At 39.9% G+C, this 21,508-nt stretch overlaps 1 protein-coding gene across 1 annotated transcript in view; it reads right to left on the bottom strand.

Annotated features, from left to right (window-relative positions):
- ANKRD33B (ankyrin repeat domain 33B) overlaps window positions 1–21,046 on the bottom strand; it is a 42,718-nt gene extending 21,672 nt beyond the window's left edge. Inside the window, 4 exon segments of the mRNA XM_029958929.1 lie at window positions 20,623–20,927; window positions 20,930–20,988; window positions 20,990–21,007; window positions 21,009–21,046. Of these exon segments, the coding sequence (XP_029814789.1) occupies window positions 20,623–20,927; window positions 20,930–20,988; window positions 20,990–21,007; window positions 21,009–21,046 (420 nt within the window).
- Between the last annotated feature and the right edge of the window lie 462 nt (window positions 21,047–21,508).

Raw genomic sequence — 21,508 nt, 5'->3', positions numbered from 1 at the left:
GCAACCAATTAACCGCAGAGGGTTTGGGAGGCAATGGGACAGACTCCCACCAACATCAGGATCCTGCCCCAGCAAACGGGGAGCAGATTTTGATTTCATTTCTTTTTCTTTCACTGGCTTGTTATGCAATGCTCATAAAGACTTCCAATGGCTGGAAACCATTCTGTGAACAAGGATGATGTATTTCTGGATCCTTAAATGAACAGCACGTTATTATGCTTTACTTGGAACAGGTGTTTCCAGCTATAGTGATAAATTAATTCAAAGCAGCAAAGTGCTGACTGCTTCCTCCTGTGGACATCTGAGGCTGGGAGCACCTGCTGCTTTGGCCATTTGCTGCACAAAGCTGCAACAGGTTTGGGAACCACTGGAAAAAAAGTGTGTTTGTAATAAAGCTCAAACTACACCTTTTTTGGAAATAATTATGTGTAAAACATTTTTGAAAATTTTTCATTCGCCAGATTACTTTAAAATCTGTTGTTTCAATTGTAGTCTTCCAATCATTTATATCATTGAAGCATTTTGTTTATTTTATTTTCAGAAAGACAAAGCCCCTAAGAGGTGAACAAAATGATAATCAAAGGCAGATCATCTAACAGCGTAACCCAAACCTGATGTGACCTGTATGCAGTGCACTCACTCACCATAAAAGACCTTAAGGGAAACCAGTTTAGATGTGAACCATAAGTCCTGTTCCTGACAGACTCTACTGATAATTTCTCTCCGGATCTCTAAATATATATATATATTCACACACAGTTAATATGAAAAGGAGAGTTTGCAACATTTTAAAAATATATTTTGTAGCCCATTCACGTCGTTGCGTAGTGTATTAGAAGCCATATGAAATGCATTTTGTGCACTGACATAACTCTGTCAAAAAGAGCTCCCTTTGGCTTTAAAGCATATGATTTAACTCCTCTCTGTGTTTAATAGATGCATTTTCCTTTTTGTTATGTTCTGTCAAACACCAGCAGGCTGAAGCTTAGATCTGTTGCAAGAGACTAAATAGAGTGTTTGAATACATAGGTTTTTTCAGGAGACCTCTTCAAAAGTAAAGACTCACACAATCTTTGTAAAGATAAATTTCAATTTGACACTGGGTAAAAGATGAATGTACAACCTTCCACTCTGTCAGAACCTATCATTGTATTTAATCTGTGTCTTCTGCAAAGAATATTTTAAAGGACTCAAGACATTTTCACTGTGAAATGCTCTGGAATGACCAGTGATGAGCTTGCAAGCACCCTCTTGTGGCAGTGAGCTCCCATAGTTTTATTAGGAGAGACCTTCCCAAGAAGTTTCTTTTCCTCCAACTTCTGTAAATTCATTTTACTTCTGTTTCTCTGAGCCTTTTGGTTGTGAAATCAAAATCTTGTAAAGAAAGAGTGCAAGAAGAGATCTGTCCATCAGTAACTAATCTGCCACTGGGAAAAAAAACAAAAAAAACAACAAATAAAAAACCCAAACCCAACCAACCAGCAACATCAAAAAAAGAGCAAAAAAACAAACCAACAAACAAAAAAAACACCTAAACCAAAAAAATCGTCTCTTTCCTCAGTAGGAAATCATCGTGATGAAGAAAAATACCCATCAGGATGAAATCTCTTCCTTTCAGAGGCCCTATGCTCACCAAGAAGAGCAACTGCACACCCTTCTTGAGACACCAGGGATGGGGAACTGCCTACATGCTACACACAGTGCTGCATAATGAGTTGTAACTAGATGAGTTTTAAAGTCCCTTTCAACCCGTGATTCTATGATTCTATAATACCACACATAAAAGTGCCATCCTATTTCCTCACCTTTAGATCTAAAGAAGCTGTAAGAGCAATAAAGGCCCAGTCCCCATCTTAGACTGCCATTTCACATTAAGCTTCATAATGACATCAGTGTATACATAACACCCTCATTGTGTCTTCTTCCCAACCAACCCTGTGCTCTGCTTCTTGAACCTCATTGCTACCTTTTCTATAACACCTCTAATAATAATCCTTTCTCTTGATCGTGGGTCTTGTAATAATAAGCTTATTGATTCTGAAATTGACTTAAATGGACCAAGAAAACATGGTAAACTTTCTTCCCCAGTGAAAACAAAGGCAGGAAATGACCAGATGCCCTTGAACAGCAGAATGGGAAATGATTCTCAGATGAGAGTATTAGTATTTCTCCCATAAGATTCACCTTACATAATTCAGTCTAGAAGTGCTATCACATAGCAACAGCCAGAATCCTCTTTTCAACCAAGAGTAACAACACAGTAACAACAACCAGTCATTGCTGTTCACGGAAATGCAAGACAAATCCTGACATTCAGATAGAAATGTATGTTGAAATATTACTGAAATGTGTGAAAGAGGTTCTCCACCTGGACCAGGTGTTACTATTTTACTTCTATCAAGCAAAGATCCCACTGATGGGATTTCATTATCTTTCCTCTTCAGATTATCATAAACTAATGCAAGGGACAATGGTTCTTTGGATGTCAGAGTATCCAGGTTCTTGAAAGCCCTTATTGTTCACTTTCTGCAGTGAAAGAGCCTCCTTCATCAATTATATGCATCTGTTTTTACCTAGGCTGGTTTTCCATTCTCTTATGCCCATTCTTGTTCTTTCCTGAGCTCTAACAAAGTGAAAGGGTTTTTTTGTGCATAAATATGAAAAAGCTCTCCTGCTTTTCATTAGAAAACAAGATTTTTGGGCAATAGATTCATCTGTGGTGAATTGATGGGAGATGTCTGTTTTTCACTCAGGGATCTAAAGTGGATTTTGGTGTGTGTAGATTAGTGTCAAGTCTCGTGATTCTAAAAGGTTGCAATCCTATAATCCCACAGCTCAATGCAATGCAGCTGCTGTGGAATATCATAGATGACCCTGCTGGTGGCAAAAAAAAAAATATGGATTTTTATAACTGTTACTCCTTGGATTCAGGCTTGTCTTTCACTGTTTCCCACCTATGTGTGGCTTATTACTAGTGCTCCACAAATTGCCCTGAAAAGTGGGTATCCATAAAAGAAAAAAAAAAAATAAAAAAAAAAAAAATAAAAAATAAAGAGCCACTAATAACTAATTTTTTAAACACAACCTTGATAAATTCACACTCTCTGAATCCTGGAGATGTTTAATTCTAGGTGAAAACACTACCTTCAAATAAACTATGCAATTTTAAAGTAATGCACTGTGAACAAACACCATAAATTTCATTCCCATATTTTTCATCTTTTATAACATTTAGAAACACTGATGACTATGATCACATTTTAAATTACCAGCAGAACATGTGATCTGTATTTCAGTAAGACTTCTGTTTTTTATGTAAATGTGCTTTGGTCAAGGGCAAACAGGGTTATGCTCTTGTGACTTACACCTACACTGTCAGCTCTGAAATGTTCACGGCTGGTTAGCAAGCAAGAACTCTTACTATAAAAACCATCAACCTACAGTTGTGTCTATTTAAGTAATAAAGAAACTAGTAGGCTGCACAAAGCCACTGGAGAGGAAATTCAGCATGCCTCAGGCTTACCATTAAGGAATGGTTCCTTCCTGAAGGTTTAGCATCACCCTGTGAAAAGTGTTCTATTTTAACAAAAGTCAGAATTACAGTTTTGAAAGATCAGACTAGCACTTGGCTAAATCAAGAGCACTGCTGCTACTGGCTTGCAAGTCCTACTGAATAGCCTCACATTAATTTAGTGCTGTATTTAGGGAATGGGCTCATCCACAATGTTAATTTGAAAGAGGTTCAGCCCAATTTTTTTGTTTGAGAAAACACACACCATGACATTGAATCAATCTGTTCAGAAGGACCTTTTTTCCTCTGGTAGCTCACTGGTTTTTTACATTCAACTTTTAAAGATCCTGAAGAATGTGTTTGAAAAGCAGGTTTGCGGGTTTTGAAGTGTGCATTCCCTTATTAAATTTCACTCTTGTATTATCTCAATTGGATCAATAAGGATTAATCAACCACTGCAGCTGTAACAGGTATCAGTGTATGAACAGACTATTCAGGAAAGGTGAAAATCATGTTTGGAATATCCAAGTGGGACACAGTAGCATCACCACACTACAGAGCTGTGACTACCCTATTTATCTCAGCTGAGCATCTAGCTCCATGCAATAAAGGCAGGAAGGCATCTTCTGCCTCTGTGTTTGAATCTAGGAATCTCATCTTCTAATGAATATACTCCATTCATCTAAATAATAAAGAAACATAGGGAGGGATTAAACATTACCATACCATTGAATTTGAAGATGATAGAATTAAATATCTGGGGGAAAAAAGAGGGAGGAGCAATTTCAAATTTATATTCAAGTACTTGGAATTTCTAGATACCATCTGTCTTTGTAAAAACTGCTAAATCATTAATAAAATATATACACTTTACAAAACAGTTTCAGCCAAGCAATCCAGTTCTTCTACTTCATAAAATTGGAGAATATTGGGATAAACTGTAAAACAGCTATTATTAAGTCAGAAGTCCAAAAATCCAAATAAACAATCTACTCTTTAATTTAGGGATCTGTATCTATGAAAGAAATGGTAGACATTTAAATCACAGATTTTTTAACAAAAGAACGGCTTTTGCTGAAAAGAAACATGCTACAAAAAAGCAGCATGTATCAAATACATCCCATGGAAGTTTTTCAAAGCTCTTTCTGGTGAGCTTGACACATCTCTCTGCTCCACAACAGTTGAATTGCAATAGACTCTTTGAATATGTCAAGACATTGCTTGACTGTAAGATGGCATTTTTGTTGACAGCAGCTCACTAATGAGAACAGTATCTGAACACACGAAGGGACCTTTGCATGATGCTCCAGGCCCCTGGAGAAAAAAAAAATTTAAAAAAAGGATAGGTGGCTTAAAGGGAATTTTCAATATACAGTTGGAAACTAAAATTCATCACAAAAGCTTTCCAATTTCTGCAGCTGAAGATTTGCAAATGAATACCTTTACGTTTTATACAGAATAAAAGGATACAGAAATACAGAAAAATATTGTCTACCTGACTGTTTCCACCTCAGTTTGTGACAGCTTTTAGTATTCACAAGAAGACTATATCCTCTTGCATATAGTGTTGGTCAAACATCACAGCTGTTTTGGACTAGCACTTTCATGAAGCCAAGCATTTATCTGCAGCCGTATTATTCATGTCTTGAAAAAATTAGGAATTAATGAATGGGCCTGCACATCCATGAGCAGTCTGTGTTGCTTTCCAAGATTTTCTGTTACAGGAGGATACTTCCCAACGGCTCAGTATGGCATTAGGCCACACAAACTGTCACGGCTGACCTCACGCTGTTAGAGAGCTCCATCTAAGCAAACAGGTTGGCAAGCTCAGGATTGAGGTGTGTTTCTACCAAAGGTATAAACAAAGGTACACCAGCAACTGCAGAGATTCCTGTAAGGTAAATGAAAGCCTTTGGTAGAAATGGGATTTGGTTCCTTAGAGGGACCTGTCCATTAAAATAGTATAGAGGTGATTTGTAAACACAATTTTCTTCCTTTCTGTGGTGCCCAACTCCAAAGCAATGGAATTTCCTAAGAGATGAGAACAGAGAATCACACTTATTTTGAAGAAATATTGCAAAGAAGATTCCATTAATATTTGTGCAACTTTTCTATTTCATAATTATAAAGAGTATGATAGAGAAAGAAACTCCTCAACCATTGGATAAGGATTGAGTGGTTAGCAGTAAATAGAAATAATTAGAATAAAAAGCTAGGATGAAGAGGTATTTCTACTTTTAAAAAGAAGATAGTACAGGCTGGTGTAACTAAATATCCTATTATAAGTTTGGTGTTTTGTTACTAGCAATGTATGATATTCTTAAGGTAAATTTTCAGCTGTGCAGCCCAATTACATACATTACACTGAGCAAAAACCATGACATTCCCACTCCATAAAGAGTAACAGTCATTTTTCTTGTCCATTTAGCAGTCACTCACAGGCCACATTCATGGATAAATCAAGCAGTTCTACAGGAGACTGAGGCAAAATCAGAAGATTGGCATTTCTGGATTTGATTAATGATTAAATATACCACAACTAAATTGCTAAATGGTAAATATTTTGCCTACATTTATTTTTTCTTGGTACTTCTTTCTGTTTCATAACTGCCTATGTGGAGCACTAGCTGTCCTCCTTCAGCAACACACCTTTAGAGCATCCTTAAATCCATCTGTGTATAGTCTGGGAACGCAAAATCTCAGCAGCATTAAACCTCCACTCAGAGCTCTCCACTGAGCCTCAGCTTGCCAGCCTGTTTGCTTAGATGGAGCCCTCTAATAGCAACAGCTCAGCATAAGAGCTTGTAAGGCACACCAGCAGCACAGCCTACTACCAATGCATGCCTTGTCTTGCCCTGTGGATGGAGGCGGATTTAGGAGTGAGTCTTTTCTGTTCTACAGGGCCTATGACACCACCACACTGTCCTTCATTACCACCAAATCTACAGAGGAGCTATTTCTTCAGCCATGATCTCTAGAAGCAAATGCACTGAGGGCTGTACCTTCAATTCTGCATTTTTTTAATTCCTCTAATGTTCATTTTATCACCCAATGCCTAATGTCTTTTTTTCTAGATCTGACTCTCAACTTGTTCTTTTGCCAAAGAAATGTACAACAAATACTTTTAGTTCTGAAAAGGTAAGAAATGATGTTCTAACTATGTAGACTTCAAAGTGTCTGAGCCCTTTATTTCACAAAGAGTATTCTAATTGTGACTGAAGCCCAACAGACTGTGCCCAATTCAACCCAATGACAGCCAAAACCCCCTTCTATACCTCAGTTAGAAGATAGTTGTCAGATGAAATTGCATCAGCTGCATGAAGGCAATGACTCATACAGTAGCAGTAAACTGAAGGACATGTGTACCTTGATTTCAAAGACTCTTTTTCAGGTTATGATCCTTTTTATTTCTGAGTCAAGGGTGGGGGGGTGTCCCTGACAAAGTGTGTGCTAACTTATCCTAGTCAGCTGGATATTAGAAAGCATCGGGAAGAAATAATCAAGGTCTTGGCTCTATTGGAAGACTAACAACTTATAATTTCCTTCTCTTTTTAAGTTCATGTACAAGGAAAATAGCTTTTACACCCAGATTTGAAAATTACTGATTTAATAGCATTTTACTTTTCATATATTTTCATTCATTCATATTAAATTGTTTGTGGCATGAGGAACCTCATCAGTACATGCCTCTCCCATCATATATTTCTGACCTAAGTATTTGCTTAAAGGACAAAAACTCCTATTAGCTTAGAGAGATTTAAAATCTTTTCAGAGAATATAAAATCAATTTTCTTAGTAATTCGTGGTTTCTCCTGCTAAAATTTTCATCACTGTTTCAAAATGCCTTGATCTGGAGATAGGCTGTGAAGTTGTCAGTTTCCACTGGCTTTTATTTTTAATTCAATAGGAATCAAGGTGGCTTACGTCTGTGTAGAAAAACTGCAGTGTAGTAAAAGCAACAGGAAGGTCTGTTGAGATCTTCCTTTACTCACATTGATGAGAAAGGCAAAATTTTACAGAAATGAAAAGAAATGGAATCCAAAAAAATATGAACAAATATGGTCACCTTCCACTTAACAAGTTCATATTTCTCATGATCTCAGAAGATATGGTTTTTCATTTATCTTTTCTTTTCTCTTTTTTTCCTTTTCCTTTTCTTTTCTTTTCTTTGAGGAGTGGAAGCTAACATTTTTAGAGGGTTTACAATAACTAACCAAATGCTGCAGTTTCTTATCCTAGATGTTCTAAGAACTCTGTATCTCTATTACCTAAAGAGATCACAGAGTAGTTGTGGAAGAATGATAAAACTTATGTTTTTCTCCCTCAGTTTTCAGGCACCTGGAAACAGCAACAGGTTTTCCCCTAACACATAGCATTTTCAAATACTTTTCCAGGTGTTTGGAGTTGTTTTTCTATTTCTCTGACACAAAATGAGAGAATGCTACTTGGCAATATGGTAATAATTTTAAGAGCAGAAGATCTTGTCTTTTCATTTCTACTTGAAAATTGTGGGCAGGCTGTTTCCTGTTACCCTCAGAGTCCAGCTCCTTCAATCCACTTCTGGAAAGAAGCAAACTATCCCAAATATCCAAAATGAAGGCTTGTCACAATTAACTAACATCAGGATCAAAAGCCTACAGCCAAAAATCCCCTTCTCCCCCTTAACATTTGTAAATCTCACATTGTATATTGGCACAGTAGAATTTCTGTAAATAAGGTGATTATACTGATTGATATTGCCCTGTAGCAATAATCTTAAAAGCTCAGCCAATACAGGTAGACTTCGAAATCATATAATTAAGAATGATATTATGACTGCAGTACCACCAATAATAAGGTAGAGCCATTCCAGATACACTCCCTGAGGACTTTGAAATCTGAAAGGAAACAATAGGAAACAGCTCAGGGAAGGAAGAGAAACAAGTTTGTGAAAGTAATGATGACAGTATTTGAATGATTTTATTAGAGTTTATATCACACAAACGATGCTCACTAGCTTTTTCCTCTGTGGCTGATAAGCTGCTGAATTCTAGAGGCTTTGCTATTTCCTTTACGATGCATGCTAACAATTTAGTAATAAACCAGAACTGCTGCAATTGCTGTATTAGAAATTGAATTTACATGAGAAAGAGGAAAATACTGTATTTTTAGACAATACTCAAAATCTAAACTGAGTAACTAAGCACTATTTTAAAAACCTCCTCCCCAGAGAAATGTGTTTTGTGGATGGCAAGGAGTAAACAGAAAAAGAAGGTCCAATACACACATTAAACTCACAACTGCAAGTACAATTACTTTTTTGTGTTACAGAAACATCAGTACTGATTATTATTTTTTCTAAAATTGTCAAACAATTACAATTTACTCTTACCATTTATAAATTCTCAAAACATGAATTTGGAAATATTTTACCTAAATTTTCAAACTCTGCAGATTGACGGATGAATGAAAGTAGGCTAGCATTACAGGATTGTGAACTGTACTCTTCTGGATGCCCAACTTGTCCAAAGAATAATGGCAGTATAGAGAGCTAGATGCTGAAGTCCTTAAAAACACTGACCATGTTACCCTCTAAGCAGTCCAGCTTGAAGCTGGCGGCCCTCATCTCACTCTGCTGCCACAACTCACGCTGGAGTCACTTGTTCTTTCCATCAACACTAAAAGAGCCCCTGTGTTTTTAAAATCCTTCCTCTCTGTGATATTTATCACTAGATCACACATATTTATGACATTTATTTGGTGAGGTTAACCTGTTTTGCCACATGGTTATTGTCTGTGTACCTACTACAGGAGGGTAGTTCCTACTGATCTAGTCTCAGGTACTAAAGCTCCAAAGGAAGATCACAGAACTTCTTCCTGACATTTGATAGCTGGGGGATTTCACAGTTTTAACAATAGCAGAAAAGAGAGTGTTAGACCTGAGATATGAGAAGCACTGGAGAACAGTATCACCTTATTCGAAACCTTCCAGTTATTTTTTTTTTCCTTATTTGAACTCAGATCCTTAGAGGATGATAAGTGATCTTGAAATGCACAGTAACAATTCCATGGATGTATACCTGAATACCTCAGCTCTGCCTGCACCCATCTATGAATGGAGCCTCTGCTCATAAATCAGCTGTGCTGACTGTAATAAGCATAAACTAGGTCAAGCTAAAAATGCCCAAAGAAATTAAAAACAGCATTAGCAAGTGAAAGACATTTCATAATCTTGTGCCTTAGAAGAAAATAATTTGAGTGATTAATTTTAAGAGAAAGGCTGACATTTATTCACCATCTCTCTTTGTTTGTTTGTTTGTTTGTTTGTTTGTTTTTGTTTTGTTCTGGGATGCTGATATTAGAATCAGAGAATCATTACGGTTGGAAAAGACCTCCAAGATGATCAAATCCAATCTTCAACCAAATGTCACCATGTTCACTAGGCTGTTTTGTGAAGTGCCACATCTACTCATTTCTGTAACATTTCCAGGGATACACCTGCGGTGACTATACCACTTCCCTGGAAAACCTGCTCCAATGATTCACCATTAACGCCCTTTTCCCTTGTCCTGTCACTTGTTACCTTGGAGAACAGGCTGACCCTCACCTTACCACCTCCTTTCAGGAGTTTTAGAAGCTCACTGCTTCTAAAATGTCTAAGTTGGCTATTAAATATTTCAATATCTGCTTCGTGTATCACTAACAGGATGATTAGGAGGCAATGCATAGTGGGAAGGGACTATGATATCTGATTATATTTTTGAAATTCAAATGCAAATTTTTCGAACTCTTCAGGCAACTATATATACTGCCACAGTTGTAATTCAGTGAGGCAGCTCTTGCCTGTCACATTTAATTATCTTGCTTTACAGGGAGTTTTCCACATATATGTAATGGATCCCATACACTTCATGGGAAGTTTTATGGAGATAAATATTGAAAATACACTGAAACATCTGACTTTAATAAACTGCCTACATGCTATTTCAATTCAAGTAAGGTACTAACAAGATTATCGTGTACTTAGTACTCAGTTCCAGTTCCTATTCCACAGGCAGTTCTATTCATGGGAATCTTCACTGATGGTACAGCCCTGTTGCATCTTCACAAGAGGAAGAATTTTCTGGACTGCAAAATGCCCACAGATGGTACAGCATCAGTGAAGTAAAACAAAAGTAAGCACAACCATAAATAGGTGGCAAGGAAGATTCAGTCCCACCCTACATAAATGACAGCAGGACACAGTAGGTTTTCCGTCGCACTGACTAGTGCTAGCAGAAGGTTAATGGGGCACCCCAGAGCCACCAGAACCCTTCTGCACAGATGCTGCTTGCAGCCTGTGGGACAGTCTTTACCTGGGGGATTGCACCTGTCCCTGAGGTAAAAGGGAGATGCTTTCACTCCATTCCCAGGGACCTTGAAATTAAGTGTTTTCCTTCCCCGTCACCCATGAAAAGGTAAATGGTTTTGTTCACTGCTCAAACTATTGGCCAGGTTGCCCTCCAGGAACATTGTGTGTTTAATTCCAGGCTGGCAATTCTGCCTGGGGAGCTCTGCTGGAGCAGCATGGCAGAGCAGTGTCTCTGAAAAGGTCATGCTGCCCAGTTTTCCCTGCAGATAGGGCTTCCCTAACACAGCAGTGTGCCTCCAAAGTGCCTGCAGCACAGCAAGGAAAATATCCTGTTACTTCGCAGATATAGGTTTCCTCTGGCTGCTGTTGCTCCATACATCTAGGCATTTACTATGTAGTACAGCTTGTCTCAGTGTAACCAGAAAACTCCTCTACCATGTTTGTATTTTTTATTTATTTTTTATTGCAGAGCTTAGAAAGGGTCTTCAAGTCTATACACTAAGATCTCACTAATATTTGTGATATTTCATTTTCCAAAACTGGCCAATACTTGTTATCCTATACTCTTTGTCTAACAAGCTATTGTTACTTCATGCTCTTTACAGAAAATCTTTCTCTGTAGAAGGAAAAATATTTAAAATAATTCCTTTATGGAGCTGAGCTTTGACTCTTCCTTCTCTTAAAACCTTTATCAAACCCATGTCATTCTTGCAGATAGACAGAAGTACTCTCCCACCTTTCAAAGATCATCTTCCGTTTTCTTCTTCCCTTTCCACACCTAAAGACACTTATGAATACATGACTACCTTTCCTGTGTTTCCCAATCACGTGGCAAAAAGGTCATCTAAGCCTTTTTACTATTAGCAAGATAGCTGCCTACAAATAGCAAGATACCTATGTTTTGTAAAGAAAAAAGAAGAAAAAAGAAAGCCAAATAAAAGGGGGAAAAAAGCGCCAAACCCCAAAAGGCTGCTTTTATGAACAGATTGAATATATTCTGTTATCTGCCACTTTTCCACTTCAGAAAATTAGTAACAATGGCTTATGTGTAGGCCTCTCCTCCACAGTAATAGAAACAAAATTTCAAAACTTCCCGCAGGGCCCAGTTCTGAGGCAGGGTTGCTGCTGACAGCATCTCTTGCCACCAGTGGTTGGTCTGTCTACACACAGGCTGTCCTAAAGATAAGGACTTAAGCACTGAGAGGCAAAGAGGCAAAAGACAAAAAAAAAAACCCCAGACCCTCATATGTGAGAGGGTATTACCGGATCAGGCTCGGAACGTTATACATCCGAAACGTGTGAAGCAACAAAAGCCCAACGGTGAGTCATTCCCGTTCTGCATCAGCTTGCTTTTAAATTGCTCCCTGTGGAATTTAACAGACATAATAGAAAATAAAAGAATTGAAAAACGGGAACTATTTCCACATAGTGAGTTTTTCCCACAGTGGATACAATTTGAATTGCTAATTCACTGACAGATGTGCAACCACAGACTCTGTGACAACCATCTTCTTCTTATGGTACTTGATAATTTCTCATTGTGACACACTGAGTATGCTAAAAGATTATATTTAGCCAAGGTTGGAGAGTTTCCATTTTTGTATTTAAAGAATCCTTAGAAATGGATAAACTGAAACCTATGTGGCATAACATTTTAAATAATTGCAAAGAGTAACCTTTTGAGAGAAATTTTATTTATGAAAACATTAAAAGTGAACTCCTGTCTCTGATAAAGCTTGTGGGAGTTCTTCCTTGCTTTCACATTCTCCAGAGATTTTCTTTTCTATTTAAAAAAATCTACCAGAAGTTTTTAGTATATCTACCTCTAGTTTTTAGTGCAACTCTACCTCAGTCACACAAGATAAACCTAATTCCACAGTGCAATAACAGACAATACAGAAAGAATATGCAGGAAAACAGTTAGCAGGCAATATACTGTCAATTGCTAAAAAAACCAACCAAAACTAACCAGAACATAATAACTTGTACATACGAAGTATAAAAACTGGAAAAGGTAAGAAAATTAATGATAAAAATACCAATTTTGGAAAAACTGGAGCATTCTATGATCTATGTTATCCTACTTGGAAGCTATCTTATCATATCTGAAATAAGTCTCCAGTAAATAGCAATTATACCAACTTAAATAGCTATTATAGCAACTTTAGTAGCAGTGTGATTTTCAAAACACAACAAATCATGCTAGTTTTGGCACTTTGAATTGAAAAGCCTAAAAACCAATGGTAAATTAGGAAAACCACTTGGGATTCAGAGAAAACCTGGGTCAAGCACTGCCTATGTGGTCATCATTGGTCCACAGCAGAGAGGTTACCTCTGAGTAGCTGGACATGAGCTCTCATGCCAGAAATGGTTTCCTCTGGCAATGCACTCACACACTCCATGCTCATCTAGCAAGATTTTCTACAGGGCTGCTTACACCTTCCAAATCTACCTATATTTCAAAATTAATTGTGAATTTTACTTGGTGATCACATATTACTTCTCTTTGGAAGAAGAAATATGTGTTTTAATGAAATGTAATTTAAAATAAACCTGATGAATGTTAGGCTCACCTGGCAGGAAGCAACTAGCACCTGTAAAGTCATACAAGAGTTATTACTCAGTCTCACTATCATTCTCCTCTGTGAAGATGAAGTACTACCAACACATAGTATGACAGTAAAACAGCTGATTTTTGTGGGCCTCCGTTACACAGCAATCTTTTCCAAAATGTATAACAGGGCTTTGCTTTTTTAATCTTTCAATCTCTCTCTTCTTGAGTAGTAGAACAGATTTTGAACATAACAGTACCTGCTGAAATGTCTGAATAGTTACAAATAGATATTTTGATTATTTGTACTCATTGTTCAACATTTGACATTACTTATTTTCACAGTTTATATTCCCAAGCACACTCACAAGACTGTGTGACTACATAAGACGACAAGTGCTTTCTGTGCCACACACAAAAGTGAACATTAATGCCTCTTTCAAAAACCTTTTTGAAATGTCCCTTGAAACCCAGTAACAAGTCAGACTGAGTGAAAAACAAGCAAAACTCACACCTTTGAAAAGGGAAGTCCCTGTTAAGGGGCTGAGCATCTCCCTCCCTGCCTTTCCATCTGTCAGTGTTGACTCTGAGCCTCCAAGAGCCACAGCCCACACCACTGCTTCCAGCACCAGCAGGAACAAAGCACATGAGAGTTAGGCTCTTCATGATGCTGAAAGATGTGGCACTGGAGACCTGCTGACCCTTGCAGCTGGCACCTGGATTCACCGATCCTGTGGTACTTCTTAGCAGGCAGCTTTGAACCCAGTGCCTAAAACAGGAAAATTTCTTCTTTCTTCCTTGGAGCTCTTGCCTTGAGACCTAAAGCCTTGATAGATGAGGTACAGATGTTGCCTTATGGCAATTACCTTACGGGTAAATTCTTAGCTTGTAGCCAAAGACTTTAGGAATTTAGGGGCTTTTGAATCCCTTTTCTTTCTCAGCATACTTAAAGCCCAGCAGCTCCTACTGAAACTAAGCAGGACCCACTTTTTCAGAGCAATCAAATAGTTCGTAGCAGTGCTATCTGTTTTAATTTCCCAAGATTTCTCAGTAAAATTTCCCTAAAAATTTATTGAGGAATCTTGGGAACCTTTACAGGAGGAAATTAGTTGCCAATATTCCTTCCTGAGTATACCTTAATGAGAACATAAATTTTTATTTCCTAATGGGATGAAGGAATTAGCAGTGTCACTTTGTGCACTGTGAAATAAAGCTTAAATATTCTCCTAGAGAAAGGCAGTAAGGCAACTCAAGGTCACATGTTATATTAAAAACACCACTATATATCTGTCATAATTACTGATGACAGATTTCCCAGACAACCAATCTTGTTAGACTATCATTACATTTGAAAAGTAGCTATATTTTTTAACATCTGGAGTCAACCTGTACCTGGGTAGCCAGGATCATCCCTGCATCTCTGAGGAGCTCTGCAAGTTCACATGCTTGATTTAAGACACCAACATGAAACACTGCTTAAACTGGAACTAAAGGTTGATACGAGCTTTACTTCTGTGCTACTATCAGACTGAAAACATCCCTCCTGTTCCGTATACTTTGCATTAAGCAATTTGTCAACATTCTTCAAGGAAACTACTCTTCATCTGGTTTCTCTAAAAGTTGCATCACTTGAAACTAGATTAAATTTGTACAACTTTCTCATGTGGCCTTTAAATCTGTATCTATCCATTTCAATAAGAGTTACATCTATTAGCTGATGCTGGTTTTGACACTAAGCACAAATTATATCTTACTACCTGTCAACTCCATGGAGAATGCAGCAGGTCTGGCTGTGCATTTCCAGCAGTCTACTAAAGACCTGCACTTCCATTCTTTATGTCTGTGCACCCTCATGGTCCTTATTAACTGTTCTCTTTACTCCACAGAAATTGTGTTCCATGCATATACTTTTTCTTCAGTCAAGTTATTCAGTCAAGTTATTTCAAGGGATATCTTCTTGCGCCAGGTTTACAAAGGCATTACTCGCCTTACACTCCAGATGAATGCAGACAAGGGCAAGCAGACAGCTAACCTGCCCACGCTCTTCTGATAATGCCTCCAAGTGCCTACTTGTATCAATCTGGCCTATGCTCTGGTTAGCTCACCAAATTCCCTCTTAGCCAGCTGACTTCATATTTTCCATGCTTTATCTACTCCTTTCTGATGGCTTCCCTTGAGCTGTAATTACTGTATTTGAAGAGTTCCGAATTTGTTGTGAGCAGCTTCTGTATTTTGATAACTATTATTCCTTGCCTTACTTGCTTACCTCCTTTTTAAGCACAAACACATATTTCCAGGGGTATTTTTTACTGTATTTGGGTATTTCTGTACTTTTTGAAGGATTTAAATTAAATTACTTTTGCTGTTAGGGTCTTTTTAAAAGTACTTATACCCTAAAAAATTCTCTTTCATGGTTTATAGTCTTGATTTTAAGTTTCAATACAATTGTTGCCATGAGAATACCTTGTATAAGATAATAAGAAGGAACTGAAACTATGAAAATAATAATTATAAAAAAAAGGATTCCCAGCACTGTAGCAGATGATGTTCTTCGAAGCCTTTCTCTGACATGGGATGTCTTACACTATGTGCCAGCACAACTGAAAAGCAACATACGACAGGGAATTCTTCATCCCTCACCAAAAATGCTGGACTGCTTATTTTTTATTTTTACAAGTTAGCATTGTAAAGATAATGAAAATAATAAAACAGGTTAAAGGAGTGTTACACAGGCTCTGGCATTTTTTTGTGATACAAGCCTTCCTAGAAGAGTATTATCCAGCACAATGTTCCCTCACCCAGAAAGTGAGAGCTGAACCACTGCCTCCCTGTCCTTCATAACCAGTTGCAATTTCACAAGCCTAGGCCTTTGGCAAAGACAAATTCAGGTGTCAGCTCCATGGAGGATTCACTTGCATCTCTCTGTGGAAAACTGAAGGACAACACTCCCTAAATTGGCTGAGTTGCCTGAAGAAGTTTGTTGTGGTAGTTCGGAGCCAGCAGCCCACTTTGCCCTGCTGAGGAGTAGTTTGCAGCATAGGGCAAGGAGACCAACATGACATGCCTGATGCCTTGGATACTATCACAGGTCCAGTAAGGAAACTGGATGAGTGATGCCATTCCCAAACAAACATTCACAGTGCACAGTGCACAAACAAGCCTAGGCTGCATTCAGAGAAACATTTCCACAATCATCTCCATAGTTACTTATGGGACTGGACAAAAGACTCATTGAACAATGACATAAAAAACCAAAAAGCTGAAAAAGACTACAGCAGAATATTCTCACACCTAGATTACCTCTAAAACACAAGCTTACAGAATACCTACTAATACAGGCCATACCACATGGAAGGTTAACACAAAACCTTTCTGTGGATTAGCTACAGTGACTATTTTCAATCTGGCAAGGGAATGTTCTTGAGCTTCTTTTCTTTCTCTCCCCCATCTCTTAATGCCTTCGCTATTGTCATGGCAAATTTCTAAATTTGCTTGCATTCTGCAGTTAGGTAACACCAGATTTTGAAACTCTGTTTTTCTGAGTATATTTATAATCCTGATCACTAGGCAAACTTTGATATTAAATGTTAAAATTATGAGATACGAATATCTGAAATTCTAGAAATGTAGGTAGTGAGGAGGCAGAACCGGTCTCCATGCAACACAGTGAAAAGTAGCACCATTACCCAGATGACACTATAGTCTCAGTCAGAACAGGAAAGTTCATCAGAACCATGATTTTATTTTCCCATATATATTTTCAAATCCCTCTTTAGTGCTAGCTTGCGGCAGGTAAACATGTAAACATTAATGAATGAGAGGTCACCCTGCATGATGTACAATTAGTGTATTATTATGTCATAGGTATTTTCCAATTATTTCAGTATTAGCTTGCGCAAGGAGAGGAAATCAGCAGTACCAAGCCAGTCTTTCAGGATTCCATATACAGACAGCAGTACAAGAGAAGATCGAGGGATCAGCCCTTTGGGGGTCCCCCGCAGACAAAAATATATAAACTGTTGTTGTCTTGACAGTAACGAAAACGAGACAGGGAAGGTACAGATCTTCAGGCTACATGTGGTGACTAATAAATCAGATGTTGTGAAGTCTGGTTTACTGCAGGAAGGTGAATTTAATGAAAACTTGTGCCTGGCAGGAGGTTCTGCAGCTCACAGAGTATGGGGAAAACACACTTCTGAAGAAACGACACAAAAAGCCACTACCCAGCCTTGGCAAATTGACTCAAAAGAGACAATTGATGTATTCTGACAAAAAGGATGGAAGAAAATAAGTACGGTTGCCTCTGGATCCTAGCATTTTTAGGACTAATTCCTTCCAAAGGAAGGGCTGTTTGTGCCCAATTTAGGGCATTTGGAAGTTTCTTCTTCATGTTACATTTTATGAGCAGAGTTTAATCACTTTCAAAATCCAAATATGGTATCATCTTACTACAATAACCTGTTACTTGCTTTGCCTATTCTGAAGAAAGCCTGATCTTTATTTTGTGAAAATGAAACTTTACTGTACTTACCAGAGGTTATCAGATCAGGATGGTGAAAATAGTTAATATACTCAGTTGCACAGCCCTCTCTTCACCATCCCTCTTCTCAAAAAGCAAGTTATTCTTCCTTCTCTCTCCTGCCTCACAGAAAAGAAACAAAAACTTGGAACAAGCAAAAGTTTGGCTTATTTGTTCACAGTGTAAAAAAAAAGCTTTCCAATAAAAGCATGCAAGATAGCATTGTAAACAAACATTATCTTGGCAAAAGAAGATGCTGAAAGCCACCATTAAAAGTTTCAGCAACCAAAAAAATTCATTAGCATGACTGGTGTATGTAACTTTTTCTGTTACTTTGTGGCAGTAAAATTGTTTTGTTCATGGATAATGTCCAATGACTTTATATTCAAATTCTAGAGCTACAAAAAATCCACAGAAAGTGCAATAAAAGACCTGAGCAAAACTTACCTTTTGTCAGGTAAAGTTCTCTGAAAAAAGGTGGTTTTCCTTTGGAAAATAATGAGAATTTCCCTGATGTCCTGAGGGGACATCAGGACTGTAGTCCTGAAACCTGAAGTTTCAGTTTCCTGGTCAAAAGGTTTCTCCCATCCCATTCACATCTATCTGGAAAAGATATGCTATCCTGCTCTGAACCACTGTGATTAGGGCACTTCTGTGAGGGAGGTAGAGAGAGCAACTGAACTCATGTCTCCCACATCATTCATAAAGTTTCAGAAGTTGCTGAATTTCAGAACTTCTTTTACTTTGTTTTCATAAAGAATGGAGAAAATAGAATTTGATGCCAGTGTTTAATTGTAGGTCAAATGGAATATTTGTCTAAGTAGATAATTTTATTTTATTTTTTTACAGTATGAACAGAGAGGAGAAGCTTTCTTTTTGGATTCAAGCTACAATTTTGTTTCCTTTATGTGAAGCTGGAGAGATAAAGAGCAACTTCTTTTTGGGGAAGTGGGGTGGTGAAGGGAGGAACTGTCCAAATAGGTAAATTCACTGTTTTCACAACCTTGATCTGATCACCTCTGCCAAAGGAATTGCTGCAGGATGATGGGCTGATGCCTACGTTAACTTTTCTATACCCCTTGACTCACCTCTACAGGACCCCAGCCCTGAGGTGGGGGATCTCTGCAGCTTCACAGACAGCTGCTTACCCTTTGTTGGGTGGGAAGGCCACCTTTTCAGAGAGGACAGCTCTGGGGCACTTGGTCTTTTATGCCATGGGTATGGTGGGGCCAAACCTCCTGCATCATCACACACTTGAGACACGCTGAATCAGCGGACCTCAGAAGCAGTTGGAGCCCAAACCCCCACACAGTGTCACGGCTGGGTTTGGGCTCCAGCTTAAGCACAGAACTAATATAAAGGATAGGTATATCTGCAGGATCTTCAAATTCTCCTGTAATGAATATTTGGATCTCATGTGTTACCAACTAAAGTATAACCATGCCATACCTTGGCCTGGGCAGAAGAGTTGAGTTAAAATATTTCTACCCTGCGTTGCTCATTCTCACCCTCATGCCATAGGTTGCTGCTCCCTCAGATGTGTTAATACAATATTTTATCTTTTCAGAAATTTACAGTAAATTAGATCACTAAAAATCTGTATTAAAACCAATCTTTTGGAGAGGAAATAAAGGTATTTGTAGGAAAAATCTTACAACTACATACACCTAAAATGCAAGAAAAGCCCTTCTCCAAACAGCACCAAACACAAAGTATGGCATTTTTTTTGAAGTAAAGACCACTTACGTTGCTAGAATGTGCAAGTCACTTGCCCAATTAAAATAACACAGGCTTTCTTTCAAAATATTCCTGTCACAGACTAGTCACAGAAATGTTTTGCAGATTGTTTATGAAAACTAAAAGTAGAAATTTCTTAGTTTTAATACAAACTGTAGTGATAGTTGTGAAAGGAACTGCTGTTGCTAGTCTTCAATATTGCTGTTTAAATGTCCCACTTACACACTACCCAGGACATCTTTCTCAAGTTTTCAACTTCTGATTTACTGAAGTACACTTCTGTCCTTGCAATTAACTAAGTAACAGGCAAAAACTGAACCACAAACCTTGTACTGACACAGACTCCAAAAATATTTTACCAGCAACAGAATAAATACCAGGAGAATACTGCAAATTATGATTTCAGCACAGGAATACCCTAAGCCTTGCTTGGCATCCTAGGAACCAGAAGCAAGCTTACATTTTGGGGGGAGAGAAAGTTAAAAAAAAAAAAAAAGTAACCCCATGAACTTTTATCAGTTGTTCAAATTATCAAGGTGAACAGTGTGAAGTACTGCAGGGGATAGACATCCCAGATGGACATCCAGAAAAGAGGAAGGCTTAGTGATGCTGAACACAACCATTACCAGCCACTCACGTCCCCGATAAACTGTGGGAAAACAAACCCAACTCAAAACTGATCGCGGGAAAACTCGAATCTCAGCCTTTCTCTCATCCCATAAACTGGACCTTCCTTAGCCAAAGGTGGAAAGTCATGCCTAGCAAGGCAAAGCTTCACGCCCTTCTCTGCTCCTCGCTGCTTGGAGTCCCGTGCCCCAGCAGCACCCCAGCAAATGAGAGGGGTGTCATCCAACACAAGCACGGCTGCCCCCGCCCCCCTCCCCTCTGACTCTGCTCCACGGTGCGGAGCAAAGGCGGCGCGACAGCCAAGCCGCTCTTCCCTCGGCTCCCGGGGCGCGGCGCGGGATGCTCACCCGGCGATTGCGGTCGGCCTCCCGCACCTCCTCCTCCCCGGGGCCTTGGCGGATGAGCGCCTTCAGCACGATGCTGTTGTTGGTGCAGCAGGCTCGGAAGAGGCTGAGCGCCTCGGGGCTGTCGCGCTCGTCCCCGTCCTGGGACCAGGTGTCATCGTCGTCGTCATCCAGCCCCAGCGGTGGGTAGAAGGAGTCGTCCGAGGCGATGCTGCAGGTGTCAGGCAGCTCGGAGAAGTCCTCGTACTCCTCGCAGTCCTCCTCCTCCTCCTCCTCCTCCTCCTCCTCGCCCGGCTCCTCGGCGGCAGCCCCTCCGTGCCCTGCTCGGGGCTGCTCTCCGCCTCGGCGCCGGGCATCTCCTCCGCCGCGCGGCGCGGGGCAGACCCTCTCCCGGCAGCTGGTCCCCATGCCCGACAGCAGCAACCATGTCGGGCCGGGGCCGGAGCGCGGGAGCTCCCCTCCGCCCGAGGGGCGCCCTGCCAGCGGCCAGCGGCTCCGCGGCCTCGGGGCGCTGCCCGGGGGGTGCTCACGGTGCCCCGCAGCCCCCGCCCCGCCGCCGAGCGCTGCCCCGCCGGGAGCCGCCGCTCTTCCCCGCGGCGGGCGAGGGGTTCCGCTGTCCCCGCTCCGCAAGTGTCAGCCCCTCCGCGGGTGGCCCGCAGCAGCCCGGCGGGTCCCCGGGCCGGGGACATGCCGCTGCCTGCGGAGGGGCTTCCTGGGGCCGGTCCGGGCTCGCTCAGCGCCGCCGGCCCGGCCCAGGGAGCTGCGCCGCCCGCGGAGAGCGGGGAGAGTCTGCGGCAGGCAGGGCGGCTCTGGGAGCGCAGGCAGTTGTCAAAGTGCCGGCCGTAATCCGCTCAGCATCGCAGTGAGGAGGTTGGGCTCGGGCGGAGTG

The sequence above is a fragment of the Manacus vitellinus genome, unplaced genomic scaffold, assembly GCF_001715985.3.
Source record: "Manacus vitellinus isolate BGI_N305 unplaced genomic scaffold, ASM171598v3 scaffold_17_pilon, whole genome shotgun sequence".
In the NCBI taxonomy this organism is placed as follows: Eukaryota; Metazoa; Chordata; class Aves; order Passeriformes; family Pipridae; genus Manacus; species Manacus vitellinus.
This window is presented reverse-complemented; position numbering and strand designations above follow the sequence as displayed.